Source organism: Elephas maximus, chromosome 10, assembly GCF_024166365.1.
Source record: "Elephas maximus indicus isolate mEleMax1 chromosome 10, mEleMax1 primary haplotype, whole genome shotgun sequence".
In the NCBI taxonomy this organism is placed as follows: Eukaryota; Metazoa; Chordata; class Mammalia; order Proboscidea; family Elephantidae; genus Elephas; species Elephas maximus.
Window position 1 is genome coordinate 22,454,471 of NC_064828.1, and position 16,123 is coordinate 22,470,593.

The 16,123-nt window shown below is 38.8% G+C and overlaps 1 protein-coding gene across 2 annotated transcripts in view; it reads right to left on the reverse strand.

Moving 5' to 3' along the window:
• Positions 1 to 16,123, reverse strand: part of FMN1 (formin 1) — a 490,439-nt gene that overhangs the window by 223,685 nt on the left and 250,631 nt on the right. For both annotated transcript variants that reach the window (XM_049899606.1, XM_049899607.1), the window contains one exon: positions 14,962 to 15,112. In XM_049899606.1, the coding sequence (XP_049755563.1) occupies positions 14,962 to 15,112 (151 nt within the window). The remainder of the gene's footprint in view (positions 1 to 14,961; positions 15,113 to 16,123) is intronic.

Sequence of the window (16,123 nt, forward strand, 5' to 3'; positions counted from 1 at the left end):
GGCAGTTCAAATCCACCAAGCGCTCCTTGAAAATTCTACGGGGCAGTTCTACTCTATCCTATAGGTTCACTATGAGTCGGAATCGACTTGACAGCAATGTTTCGTTTTTTTAATACCCACAAACCTTTAATGTTTGCTTAGCTTCCAGTACTTTCTGTGGAAATTTTGCTGTGAAATTTGGCCTCATGGGCCACAATTAAGAGGTTTAAGGAGACTGAAGAGGGTACTGAGGGGCAGGTACTCTTCTCTAGGTTCCCTTTCTCTGTGCTCTAGGATAGGCGCCAGCTTAGCTTTGTATCTCAGCATTCTAAGGCGCCCTCTTGTGGTCTGGGGTAGTAATGAGCATCTCAGTGATACTGCAGCTGGCTTGAGGTACAAATTGGAATTAAGTTACTTTTTAATGGCTAACGAGAGAAACATACTTGAACTCCAAAAATAATATTCAGATTCAACATTCTGAAAGAATCATTGATTTCCCTACTTGACAAGTTCTAACCACTTTTTTTTTTTTAAATAAGCAAATAAAATAAAAGTACAACTTAACTTTTTGGGCCATCTTATTTCCAAATAAAATTTACAAGGTAGTTTTTTTTTTTCTTCCCTATAAACCGGTGCCTGTCATGGAGTAGAAGCTCCTGTTTCCTTGGGTAAGTTTGGCAAGTCAAGGGCCTTGAAGCCGTAGAAAAGGAAAGCCCTGATCTCTCCAGATACCACTCAAGGCCATTTACTGTTGCAGTCAACACAACCCTTTGACATCAAGTTGATTCTGACTCATAACAACCCTATTGTGACCCTACAGGACAGAGGAGAACTACCCCATAGGGTTTCCAAGGAGTGCCCGGTGAATTCAAACTGCCGACCTTCTTGTTGGCAGCCAAATGCTTGGGCCCCGTAATCAACACAAGGACAAGTTATTTCACTCACTTCTATAGATGATATCTCTTACCCCCACCACCTGTCTTTCAAACACGTGAGAAGTCTGTAGGGTTGACAAACTCATCCCTACCCCTGAGGGGAAAAATAATGCAAAGCACACACCTTACCAAGGCAGCCCTGAAGAATTATCTTTGAACACAAACAATGAAATTACATAAACTTGGAAGACAACAGGTTATGAAAGCTCCATAAATTTATGCTCAGGCTTCCAAACAACGTTCTCCCCTTCCACCCTCCTCTCCTCCTAAATAAACTGAGACATGAAGTCTGTGATTCAAGAATTACAGCCATGATCCCCACCAAAGTGACCAAATTACAATCAGTGCCGAAGGCTTTTGGCTCCAGGGAGTTTTAACAGACCAGTGTCTGCAGAGCTATCACGCTCCCCACCCCTATCCACCAAAGTGCTGAAGGAATAGGCATTATCTCATTAATTATTAAGAAATATCTACTAAAAAGGCAGAGAGAGGGAGGGATTCTTTTACATGTCATACAGGGGAGGAAACAAACACAAGAGATGATTTATATAATACAAAGTGAGATCCTGGCACCTCAAGAGAGGAGAAATGCTGGCAGGTCATACTGATGTCCAGAAAGTTGTTGGGCAAGTTGAGAATGCAATTGGAAAGTTTATCTGAGTAGCTGCTTCCTTGACAGGCACCAGGAGAAAGAATCTCAGACAACAAAAGGAGATTTCTGGCTCCTTGTCAAGGTATTGACCTACCTCGCCCAGGAGAAATATAGCTTAGAAACAGTGTAAATATGGGAATATTGACAGTGGAATCTCTTATTTTGTAGTGCAAGGGTACTATATAAACTAACTGGAGATGAACCGTTAGATGTCCAAACATGTCATTAGGGAAGTTGTAACATTTTCCTGAAAACTGAAAACAGGAATGTTCTAGAGATTACCACTTGCAGATAGTTTCATGAATGAAGTGACGTTTTAAGACCCTCAAAAACCACGGGAATCAATGGTTCTCAAGAATTTCTTCTCAAAGCTTTCCCATTACTTCATAAACTAAGAGTAATCTTAGTTTAATCTTAATATATGAAACTCTAGAGAATACTTTAAGTACTTTCGTAACCATAATTTCATTTTATCCTTATGACAACCCTGTAAAGAGCTGTTATACCCAATTTTATAGAAAAAAAACCAGCACAGGGAGGTTAATGGCTTTCTCTGAAGGTTATGAGGGAGAAAACGTGAGATAGTACCAAGCATTGGTGGTGCCACCCAGGGCTGATGTTCTGATCTCTGGCTACAAATTTGGTCAACATTCAACCATTTCAAGAGGTAGCATATGATCAAGAACTGATGGTACTGAAGGAAGAAGTCCAAGCTGCACTGAGGGCAGTGATGAAAAACTAGGCTCCAGGAATTGATGGAATACCAACTGAGATGTTTCAACAAACAGATGCAACGCTGTAAGCGCTCACTTGTCTATGCCAAGAAATTTGGAAGAAAACTACCTGGCCAACTGACTGGAAGAGATCCATATTTGTGCTCATTCCAAAGAAAGGTGATCCAATGCAATGCAGAAATTATGAAATAATATCATTAATATCACACACAAGTAAAATTTTGCTGAAAATAAGTCAAATATGGTTGTAGAGACACCTAGTAGGTGCTTAATAAATGTTTGCTAACTAAACTAATGCTTCTCTAGGATACCTCATAGATAACTAAACTAATGCTATGATCTCTACGTTCATTTTCTTTCTTCATCTGTGGCTATCCTTTGAAAAAAATGACTGAAATTACTTAATGATGTCAATGTCTTCTGTCCTAGGCAGCCATTTGAGGGGTCTTAGCATTCCTCAGGTGACCACCAGATTTGCATTCCTATGAAAACTCTGCTTCTCTAGGATACCTCATAGAGTTGTCATAATACAACATGATAACAGATACATAGGTAAAGAACCTAGATTTTACCCTTGTTTTGTGAAAATCTATTTGTGTGACTCTTGGTAGCCTTCCTTTTCTGGGTCTCAACGTACCATTGTGGTGAAGAGTATGCGCTCTGGAATTAGTCTGCCTGGATTTAGATCTTGATTTAGTTGAGGGGTTTTGGGAAAAATATTAAAACTCTCTTTGTCTTACTGCACACTTTTGCAAAATGGATATAATAAGAGTATCTACTATACGGGAGCCCTGGTGGCACAGTGATCAAGAGCTCAGCTGCTAACCAAAAGGTTGGCAGTTCAAATCCAGCAGCCGCTCCTTGGAAACCCTATGGGGCACTTCTACTCTGTCCAAGAGGGGCACTATGTGTCAGAATCGACTCGACAGCAATGGGTTTGGTTTTTGGTTTTAGTTTGTGTTTGTAGTAGAAGCCCTAGTGGCACACTGGTTAAGCGCTCAGCTGCTAACTGAAAGGTTGGCAATTTGAACTCACCAGCCACTCCATGGCAGAAGGATGCGGCAGTGTGCTTCCATGAAGATTTACAGCCTTGGAAGCTCTATGGAGCAGTTCTACTCTATCCTATAGAGTCACTATGACTAGCAATCAACTTGACGGCAATGGATATTGTTTATGTTTGTAGTGGCAGGGTTTGGTGTCACTTATAAATGAGATGGCACCTACAGAGTACGCAACATAAATTTATCATAACTAGTATTTATTTTATTATAGCTAATATTTAAAATGGAGTTGAGAAAGACAAAGAAAAACAATAGCTCTATAGCAAAATCTGGAGCCCTGGTGGCACAGCGCTTAAGAGCGTGGCTGCTAACCAAAAGGCTGGCAGTTTGAATTCGCCAGCTGCTCCTTGGAAACCCTATGGGGCAATTCTATTCTGTCCTACAGGGTCACTATAAGTTCATATCAACTAAACGGCAACAGGTTTGGTTTTGATTTTAAAGCAAAATCTAAACGTCTCTTGGTTGCAGCTATATATTTGGCTTCCTTTTAGAAGACTTTGAAGAAAACTTTGGATAATTTCACAATGTGGAAAATATTTCAGATTTGCACAAGTGTAACTATTTTATCAATGACATTATTAATGGCTACTCCCACTTAAAAATTTCAAATCAAATCATTCTAATAAAACTTATTACCATCATCAATGTGGCAAATTATTATTTAAATAAAGAAGGCATGTATACGTATGATGAGATTCTTGTACATCCCCTCAAGTGTTCACCGTTATCAATGTCTTCCCAGTTAAAAGGGTACAAATCCTATAAATCACTTAATCCTTTTCTAGGCCTCATTTTCTCATATGCAAAATGTGGGGATTTAATGAGATGATCAGCAAAGTTCCTTCTAATTCTTAGGTTACATGATATTACAGAACAAGATCACTACGCTGTTGCTTGTGTGTATGTGTGTGTACACATACAGATTATAATACACACACAGATCTACCCATCCATCCACCCATCCACCTAACTACATACACAATTGTGCTGTTAGTTGTCAAGTTGATTCCGACTCATGGCGACCCCATGTGTACAGAGTAGAAATGTCCCACAGGATTTCAAGGCAGATCGCCAGGCCTACCTTCTGAGGCACCTCTAGGTGGGTTCTAAGTGCCAACCTTTCAGCTAATAGTCAAGTGCTTAGCCGTCTGTGCCACCAAGGGACTCACACACATCTCGCTGACAGGCTCGTTTTAAATCAATACCAGTAATGGAAACTTTAAATACTATTAGGGAAATTGAAACTAGTGACTAACTTCAGCAGACTCCTCAGGGGCCACCAGCACCATTCTGGCAGTTGTTTCCGAAATATGAATGTGGAAGGAGCAGAGGGATCAAGACTGGCTCCATTTAAAACCTCACTTAAACACACATATCTTTCAAAGTTGACTGAGCCCCTACAGCCAAGAATCGGAACGCTGGATGTTTTCATCTCCAACACACACAGTTCTTCCTCTACTTCAGCCATTACATATAAAAACAAAAACAAACAAACGAAAAAAATGATTTGGCAAATGTTGTTCTAATCATCTCGTATGGGAACCATTCTCTGGCTGAGCTCAAGGAATTGGGCTCCAATACTAAAACTCCTCAGCTGCTCATAACCTCTAAAATTCACTTGCATTTCCAGAAGAAAGAAAACAAACATCTGACCTTTGGAAGAGATCAAGGGATCCATCCTGATGTTGGAAATCTGGTCACCAGGGTGTAGCACAGGCTTACAGGAGGCAGGTTTGGAGTTTTATGGCATTGATTCGTTATTTTCTTTAAAACCCAAAACTTCATCTCTAAGGTAGGCCACAAAGCTTACTGAAAACTCCGAGCATCTTCATGACTACAAAGCCCAGTAAGTCTACATTTCTGCCTTCACTTAAAGAAAAAACTAGGACCACACATGTGTAAATTCTATGGGGTAACTGCAACCTCACTGTTCAGTAAGATTAGGGAGTTCAAGTGAAGGGTATTTTTCTTCCCTCAGACAGAGAAACAAAATAAACACATCAAGTACTAACTGCCTTAGTTAAATCCTTTGTTGAACAGGCAAACAACTATGAGATTAAAAAAAACAGGAATACATGACCAAATGCTAAGATGTTTTAAAAACAAACACTTTGATGTTTTAAAAGCAAATACTCATTCACTAAAACAGAAATAATTAGTTTTATGAGTAAACAACATGTTACCAAGCATCCAGAGAGAAATGAAAGGATTAACAGAAATCTACTGAGAAATACAGAACAAAAGCAAACCAAATATGATATTGCATAAGAAAATGTTCGGTGGAGTTTCCCGTTAATCGGAGAAGTCTTCCTGGAAGAGGCTGCCCTGTCCCCAGCCACTAGCTCTCACTATGCCACCATTATTTTTTCTTTCTTTTCTTTCCCCCTCCCGCCTAGCCCTGTATGCTACCTCTCCTCCCTTCCCACTGGTCCTCAGGTCCACCCCACCCCCACTCACTGGCCCCTGCTATGCAGCCAGTTCTTTATTTTAAATTAAAAAAAAAAAAAACAAAACTATTTTTCTTTCATTTCTCCTTCTTCCTTTTCTTTCTCCCTCCCACCTAGCACTTTATGCCACTTCTCCCCCATCCTACCAGACCCCAGCGCAACTAGAGAACAACCGGCACACTGGCTTACTGCTGCCCTGGGTTTGTCCCACCCCAAACTGCGACCCCCCCACCATGCCACCATTTTTTTCTTTCTTTGCTTTCTCCCTCATACCTAGCCCAATAAGTCATCTCTGTAGGCCCCCACTGCAACATCACGGAAAGAGACACACTGGCCTGCTGCCACCCTGGGTTTGCCCTGGCCCCACCCACTACCCCCACCATGCTGCCATTCATTTTATCATTCTTCCTTTTCTTCCTACATCCTACGTAGCTCTGTACACTGCCTCCTCCTCATTCCTGCAGGTCCCAAGATCTGCCTTGCCCCACCCCCCAGATACCTTTCTTTTCTTTTCTTTGTCTATCTTTTCTTTCTTCCTTCTACCTATCCCTGTACATAACACCTCCCTTCCTGCTGGCCTCTGCCATTCCACCCTAGCTAGAGTATTCCCAGTTTAGGCTCAGCGCCACACCAGGCCTGCACTTCCCCTCCCCTCCTGCCACTCAACCAGCTGCTGAATGGAGGAAAATGAGCCTGTACCACTCCCTGTCTGACACCCCTGCCTATCAGCCTAGCAGCTGTGAATGCTCCCACACCTGTGGACTAACATCAGGAGGTAGACAGTGCCTGCTAAGTCTGCCCTCAGTTACCTCATCAAACCAGTGTAGGCCAAGGAGGCTTGCTATGCCTGCTGCTGCCCTACCCGCCTAGACAAGGTGGTGAGAGCTATTGTGCCCACAGACGAGCAAGCAGTGAAGCATGCCTGGCCTGCCCACCCTGACATATCAAAACAAAACAAAGAAGTCAGATGAAACAAATGAACACACAATCAATGAATATAGAAAATAATACCTAAATGTTTTGGAGACAGCAGACAATACCAAACCATAAAAAAGCAGGACAAGATGGCTCTAGCAAGTGACCAAAATAAAGAATCAGGTGACCTTCCAGTAGAAGAAAAGGCAATGGAACTATCTGACATGGGATTCAAAAGGCTGATATTCAGGGCTCACCAAGAGATTAGGAATGAGACCAAGAAAAATGGCCAAAATCAAGAAAAAACAGACAATAAAAGAATTCAGAAAAAATAAGAACAAAACGTCAAAAAAAAATTAAAAATCATACAAAAACAGCAACTAGAAATGGCAAAAGATAAAAAACAAAATTTCAGAAGCAGACAACTCAATAGAAGATTTTAGGAGCAAATTTGAAACAAAGGAAGACAGAATTAGTGAAATGGAAGATAAATCCATGGTTGCTACTCTGAGGAAAACTCAGAGAAAAGAATGAAGAAAACCTAAGAATTATCAGGGACACAATCAAAACCAAAAATTTTCATGTGATCAGGGTTCCAGAGGAGGGGGAGAAATGGAAACACAGAGAAGACTGCTGAAGATTTGCTGGCAGAAAACTTCCCAAAAATCATGAAAGACAAAAAGCTGACCATCCAAGAAGCTCAATGAAGCCCAAATAGGGTAGACGCCAAAAGAAAGTCACCAAGACATATCACAATCACACTTGCAAAAACCAAAGACAAAGAAAGGATTCTGAGAATAGCCTGAGAAAAACGAAAAGTCACTTACAAAGGGGCAACAATAAGACTAAGCTCTGATTACTAAGCAGAAACTAAGCAGGCAAGAAGGCAATGGGAGGGCAAATATAAAACCCTGAAAGAAAAAAACTGCCACCCAGGAATAATACATCCTGCAAAACTCTCTCTCAAATATGATGGTGATACTAGGACATTTCTAGAAATTAAGGGAATTCATAAAAACAAACCAAACTTATAAGAAATATTAAAGGAAGACCTTCGGTTAGAGAACAAACAAAATCAGACAACAACTGAAGTCTAGGACACAGGACAGCATCAGCCAGATACCAACCTAGGTAAATAACTCTCTCTCAATAGTAAAACGATGCTAAAAGACTTAAAACAGGGAAATAGGGACATCAATACGTAAATGACAACAACATCAAAACAATAAAGGAGTGACTAAACGGTGTAGGTACAGAACTTTCAAATGGAGAGGAAGTCAAGTTGATATCAAGTAATAAAAGGCTGGGTAAAACTCAGGAAGAAAATGGTAAATTTCAAGGTAACTACAAAGAAAGTTAACAAACCTACTCATCACAATAAAAAAGAAAAACAAAGATTTAGTAAACACGAATTCTATAATAATGAAAGAAAAGAAGAGAAAATCCACAAACAAAAGGTACTCAGCACATGAGAGTAAGAGGAACAAAGAAAATGTCAGCACCACACACACAAAAAAAATGCACAACAATATGACATCAATAAACTCATGCCTATCAATAATCACACTGAAAGTAAACAGCTTAAACACACCTGAAAAGAGACAGCGAGTGGCAGAATGGATACAAAACATGATTCATCAATATGCTGTATATAAGAGACACACCTTAGACACAAAGACATAAATATATTAAAAATCAAAGGATGGAAAAAATATATCAAACAAACAGTAATCAAGAAAATTAGAGGAGTAGCAATACTAATCTGACATAAAATAGACTTTAAGGCAAAATCAGTCACAAAAGACACGGAAGGACATTTTATAATGAATAAAGGGAAATATCCACGAAGAAGAAATAACCTTAATAAATATCTATGCACCTAACAACAGGGCTCCAAAATACATAAAACAAACTCTAACAGCACTGTAAAGGGAAAAAGACAGTTCTACAATAATAATAGGAGACGGCAACATGCCACTCTTGGTAAAGGACAGAACATTTAGAAATAAACTCAACAAAGATTCAGAAGATCTAAAGACCAAAATCAATCAACATCACCTCATAGACATATACAGGACACTCTACCTAACGAAATCAAACTATACACACTCTTCCAATGCATATGGAACATTCTCCAGAATAGACCACATTTTGGGTCACAAAGCAACCTTCAATAAAATAAAAAACATCGAAATAATACAAGCATTCTCTCTGATCATAACATCATAAAAGTAGAAATCAATAACAGAAAGAACAAGGAAAAAAATAAAATACATGGAAACTGAATAATATCTTGCTTAAAAACAACTGGGTAAGAGAAAAATAAAGAAGTAATCAAAAATTCCTAGAAATCAAATTAGAATGAAAACACATTATACCAAAACCTTTGAGATACAACAAAGGCAGTGCTCAGAGGTCAAGTTACATCAATAAACATATACATCAAAAAAGAAAAACAGACCGAAATAAAAATGTTAGCCCTACAACTCGAACAAACAGAAAGAACAGCAAAAGCAGCTCACAAGCATCAGAAAAAAAGGAAATAATAAAGATTAGAGCAGAAATAAATAGAGAAAAGAAAAACAATAAAAAGAATTAATAAAACCAAAAGTTAGTTCTTGGAAAAGATCAACAAAATCGACAAACCATTGGCCAAACTGACAAAAGAAAAACAGGAGAGGAGGGAAATAACTGAAACAAGAAATAAGGGGGGACATTACAACAGAACCAACTGAAATAAAAAGGATAATAGAACACTGTAAAAATTGTACTCTTAACAAATTTGAGAACCTAGAGGAAATGGACAAATTTCTAGAAATACACTACCTACCTAAACTAACACAAACTGAGATAGAAAATCTGAATAGACTCATAATAAGAGAAGAAATTGGAGATTAAAAAAACTCTCAACAAAAAGCTCTGGCCCACCAGCTTCACTGAAGAATTTTACCAAACATTCAGAGAACAGCTCACACTAGTAATACTCAAGCTGGTTCAGAGCAAAGAAAAGAATACTCCCGAATTCATTCTATAAAGTCAGCATAACCCTGTTACCAAAGCCAGGCAAAGACACCACACAAAAAAAGAAAATACAGACCAGTATCTCTCATGAATATAAATGCAAAAATCCTCAACAAAATTCCAGCCAACAGAATTCAGCATCATAACATAAAAATAATACACCACAACAAAGCAGAATTCATACCAGGTATGCAAGGATGGTTCGACATTAGAAAATTATTCAGTGTAATCCACCACATAAATAAAAGGAATCACATAGTAATCTGAATTGATGCAGAAAAGGCATTTGGTAAAGTCCAACATCCATTCCCAATAAAAACTCTCCAGAAAACGGGAAAAGAAGGGAAATTCCTCAACATAATAAATGGTACCTATACAAAAATCAACAGCCAATGTCATTTTCAGAGAGAGGCTGAAAGCATTCCCCCGAGAATGGGAACAAGCCAAGTATGCCCTTTATCACCATTCCTATTTAACATGGTGTTGGAAATCTTAGCTAGAGCAATTAGGCAAGAGAAAGAAATAAAGAGCATCCAAATTGGAAAGGAAAAAGTAAAACTATCCCTATTCACAAAAGATATGATCCTATACATAGAGAAACCCAAAGATTCTACAAGAACACTATTGGAACTAAAGAAAGATTCAGCAGAGTCACAGGGCACAAAGATCAACACACAAAAATCAGTTGAATTCCTAATCATTAACAAAGAGAACTTCAAAAAGGAAATCAGGAAAACAACACCATTTATAGCAGCCCATAAAAAGATAAAATACTTAGGAATAAATTTAACCAGGGATGTAAGAGACCTATACAAAGAAAACTACAAAACACTACTGCAAGAAACCAAATGAGATCTACAAAAATGGAAAAAACATACCACACTCATGGATAAGAAGACTCAAAATTATGGAAATGTCAATTCTACTCAAGGTGATCTAAAAATATAATGCTATCTTGATCCAAATACCAATAGCATTTTTTTAAGGAGATAGAAAAACTAATTAGCAACTATATATGGAAAGGAAAGGTGCCCCAGATAAGCAAAGCATTATTGAAAAAGAAGAACCAAGTAGGAAGCCTCACATTACCTGATCTCAGAACCTACTATACAGTCACAGTAGTCAAAACAGCCTGGTACTGGTACAATGACAGACCCACTGACCAAAGGAACAGAATTGAGAACCCAGACATAATTCCATTCACCTATGATCAGCTGATCTTTAACAAAGGACCAAAGTCTGTTAAATAGGGAAAAGACAGTCTTTTTAACAAATGGTGCTGGCAAAACTACGTGTCCATCTGAAAGAAAAAAAAAAAAAAATGAAACAGGACCCATACCTCACACCATACACGAAAACTATTTACTCAAAATGGATCAAAGACCTAAGTACAAAATCTAAAACACTAAAGATCACGGCAGAAAAAATAGGGCAATACTAGGGGCTCTAATACATGGCATAAAGAGAATATAAACCATAACTAACAATGCACGAACACCAGAAAAGAAAACAGGTAACTGGGAGCTCCTAAAAATTCAACACTTATGATCATCAAAAGACTTCATCAAAAAAGAGAATCTACACGCTGGGGAAATACTTTTTGGCTACTACATATCCAACAAGGGTCTAATCTCTAAAATCTACAGAATACTTCAAACCTCAACAAAAAAAGACAAATAATCTAACTAAAAAAACGGGCAAAGGATATGAATGGACACTTCATCAAAGAAGATATTCAGGTGGCTAACAGACACATGGATAAATGCTCACTATCATTACCCATTAGGGAAATGCAAATCAAAACTATAATGAGATACCATCTTACCCTGACAATATTGGCACCAATTAAAAAAAACAGAAATAACAAATGCTGGAGAGATTGCAGGAGATGGGAACTCTTACACACTGCTGGTGGGAATGTAAAATGGTACAACCACTATGGAAAACAATATGAACCCTCCTTAAAAAGCTAGAAATAGAAATACAATACGATACAGTAATCCCACTACTAGGAATATATCCTAGAGAAGCCTCATCACAAAAATAGACATATGCATACCCATGTTCACTACAGCATTATTCACAATAGCAAAAAAGATGGAAATAACCTAAGTACTTATCAACAGATGAATGGAAAAACAAATTATGGTACATATATACAATGGAATACTACATAATGATAAAGAACAATGATGAATCTGTGAAACATCTCACAACATGGATGAATCTGGAGGGCATTATACTGAGTGCAATAAGTCAATCACAAAAAGACAACTATTGTATGAGACCACTACTACAAAAACCCAAGAAAAGGTTTACACGCAGACAAAAAACAATCTTTGATGGTCAAGAGGGAAAGGAGAGATAAGGAAGGGAAATCGCTAACTAGATAGACAAGTGTTAACTTTGGTGAAGGGAAAGACAACACACAACATAGGGGAATTCAGCACAACTTGACCAAGACAAAGCCACAGACGCTTCCTAGACACAACCAAATACCCTGAGGGACCAAGTTACTGGGGTTGAGGGCTGGGGACCATGGTCTTTGGGAACATCTAGGTTAATTGGCATAACATAGTTCACAAATAAAATGTTCTACATCCTACTTTGGTGAGTAGTGTCTGGGGTCTTAAAAGCTTGCAAGCAGCCATCTAAAATGTATCTATTGGTCTTATTACGTTTGGAGCAAAGGAGAATGAAGAAAATCAAAGACACAAGGAAAATATTCATCCAAAGGACTAATGGGCCACGTGAACCACAGCATCTACCAGCCTAAGCCCAGAACTAGATGGTACCCAGCTACCACCACTGACTGCTCTGACAGGGATCACAATAGAGGGTTCCAGACAGAGTGGGAGAAAAATGCAGAAAAAAATGCAAATTCTCAAAAAAAAGACCAGACTTACTGGTCTGACACAGACTGGAGGAATCCTGAGTCTACAGCCCCCTGATAACTTTGCTAATTCTGAACGAAACCGCTCCTGAAGTCCACCTTTCAGCTAAAGACTAGACAGGCCTAGAAAACAATAACATACATGAGGAACATGTTTCTTAGTTCAATCAAGTATAGAAGACCAAGTGGGCAACACCTGCCCCAAAGCAAAGACGTGAAGACAAGAAGGGGCAGAAAAGCTAAAAGAATGCATAGTGGGAATTCGGGATGCAAAGGGAAAGGACGAGAGTGCTGACACATTGTAGGCTTTGCAAACAATGTCACAAAGCAATTTGTATATAAATTTTTAAATGAGAAACTAATTTGTGCTGTAAACTTTCACCTAAAACACAATTAAAAGAAAAAAGCCACCAGCCTAGCTAAAAGGCACACTTATCTCAATCTTGTATCAACCTCGTATCAGTTGACTTCTTGATCGGAACTTACTGCTTTATTAGAAAAATTCAATTTCTTCTGTGGAATATGCGATCTTAAAATATTTGCTCTCATGTTTATTTATTATTGGGGTCATTATTTTCCTCATGAAAATCCAATTCCAGCAAACTTCAGAGGTGAAAAACATTCATCAGGATTTTCACCCAAAATTCAGGCCAGTGGGAAAATCTGCTTTGATTCACAGAAAACAGCATTCAGACTTTTTCCACGCTTTGCACTGTAAGGCGCAATTGCTTTCATAATCATAACATTACTTGATATATTAACCAATGAATTAATCCCTACTGTATAATTTTAAGAGGGAATGACTAGTGATAACGGTATCATCAGATACTACACACTTCAGAGCACTTCCTCAAACCCTCTGAGATTTGAACTTCACAACACCCTGCTGGGTCAGGTAGACTCAGATATTGTTAATCCTGTTTTATGGAAAAAGGAAACCGTGGCCTAGGGAAAGAAGACAAGCCCAAGTTTACACAGCAAGTCAACAGGAGAAGCAAGTTCGATACTTTTCCTGCAACTCTGCACCAATTCCAACTCCTCGCAACCCTGTAGGACGGGGTATAACTGCCCCACAGGGTTCCCAAGGCTGTAATCTTCGTGGAAGCAGACTGCCCTATCTTTTTTCCACAGAGCGGCTGGTGGGTTTGAACTGCTGACCTTTTGGTTAGTAGCTGAATGCTTAACCATTGTGCTACCAGGGCTCCTTCCACATCTGTGTTACTATCCATACGGTAACTCAGAAAAATAGCATCAGTGGCAACAAGAACAGCAAAAACAAGAGCAGTTAGCATTTGCTGGGTGCTGACTGTGTGCCAGGCACTATGCTGAGTGTGACATAAATGACTTCATTTAATCACCGCTTAGAATAACATTATGAGTAGATGTCATCTTGTGTTATGGTTAAAGGACAGAGAATGAAGGAATTTCACTCAGATCACACAGCCAGTAAGTGGCAGAGGTGTGATTTAACCTCAGGTCTAACGGCTTGAGACTCTTCAACCTGTTCTCTGGCAGATGGCTGCTGGTTGTCAGATTTCAAGTTTTTGCTGAGAAGTCACTTTCTCAATAAGGTCTACTGTGAACACTTAATTAAAAAATGCACCTCCATCCCCACCCTGCCAAGGCTGAGCCTCCTTATCTTGCTCTACCATGTGATTTACTATTTTTGCTTCTAATGTCGATTGTTGATGTAAGTTTCTCAAGGGCAGGGACTCCCTCCTCCTGCCACCAACACACCCCAAATGCTCAGACAGTGTTGTCTACTAGAACCTTTTGTGATGATGAAAATGTTTTACATCTGTGCTATCTAAAAGAGTAGCCCCTAGTCACGACACTTGAAATGTGGCTCATGTAACTGAAGGACTGAATTTTTTATTTTTATTTTTTATTTAAATTTAAATAGCCACAGGGGTTACCATACTGGGATGTTGCAGGCCTAGAACAATGCATAGCACAAATAAACCCCCAACGAACATTTGTTGAGTGAATAAACTTATAAATACATGAGTAAGATCTATTACAGATAGCTTACAGACTACTTTCACTAAATACAAATTAAGTTTTATACTTTTTTCCACCAGAATAAATTACTAAAAAAGTCCAGATTAAAATTACATTAAGAAAATAATCTGAAAATTCAGATGATATGACCAAAACAGCAAGCACGAAGGTCTCAAATGATTCGCTTTTTTTTTTTACCATGGCGACTCAAAAACTTCCCATTTTCTGAAACCAGAGAGAAAGCAAACCAGCAGCACATAATGAATTCCCATGCAGAACAAAAAACATATATAATTATGACTATTATTATAATCACTCAATACCTTTTTAACCTTGTTTTTTTTCTCATAGGTCTCTGACAGGGGTTTTTTCTTCTGCTGAGTTGTGTCTTTGGAGAATAAATACTCAAATTCGCTAGTATCCCGAATATCAGGTTCTTCTAAAGAATCCCATAAGGTTGGTGTAGCATTTTGGCTTAAAAAAGAAAATGACAAGTGAAACTGAAGAACTGAAATAGAAGAGAATATAATTAAATTTTTCTCAATTCACTTTTTTTAAAAACAGAAAAAATCCTAATAAAGCTCAGAGAAAGCATCCTCTAACATTATAAATTTCTTTATAAAAGTCAAAATATACTACAGAATATTAAAGCAAACACACATTCCCCAAAAAGGACAAGCGGTAGATATCATCAAAGAAAGAGGTCTAGAGGAATCCTGTAGGACACGACGCCCCGGGATTCAGGCTGTGGGGGCCAGCCACACCGCTCCTCCCTCAGTTTCGCAGCATATCCACAGTGCCTTCTCCGTACCCTTCCCTAAGCTGCCCAGAACCTTCGCGACCTCACCTGAGCAGCCCATAACACGCTGCACGCTCCAAAACTTCCTCTCACTCTTTCCCAATCAAGATTCCCCTTCCTTGGTGCAGCTGAGACAAGCACTTAACATCCATGATATTCTGAGTTTAAAAATGAAGTGAGGTGACTGGACGAGCAGGATGTCTCTTTCCCATTCTAGAACCAGGTTTAACAGTCACCCAAGAATACCAAATGGCAAAAGAAAAAAACCAGTTCATGCTAATTTTGAAAAGCAGTCTAAGTGGACGAGAAGCAATGTACATATAAAATCTGTATTTTGTTCCTGGTCTCCAGAAGATCAAAATATATAATGTGCCCATTATACAAAGTGCTTACCCTTTTGGGTGCGTGAAATATCAAGCACCATTTCACCTCCTTTAAAAGGACACGTCTAAATTAAGTTTATTTCTGTCCGTAAGTGAATATTACTATCCAGAATCTTTAGAGCACTATAGCTTAAAAGAAGTAGCAGAGCTTAGGGGTACAAAAACATTTTGAGGATCCATAATAAATCAGACATGAGACGTGTGGTTGCCAGCAGGAAGTGGCCATGTTGAAGTCTTCACATGTGAGAGAGGGGAATCCCCCCCCATTCTCCATCCCGAACTCAGGCTCAGAGCTGACACATT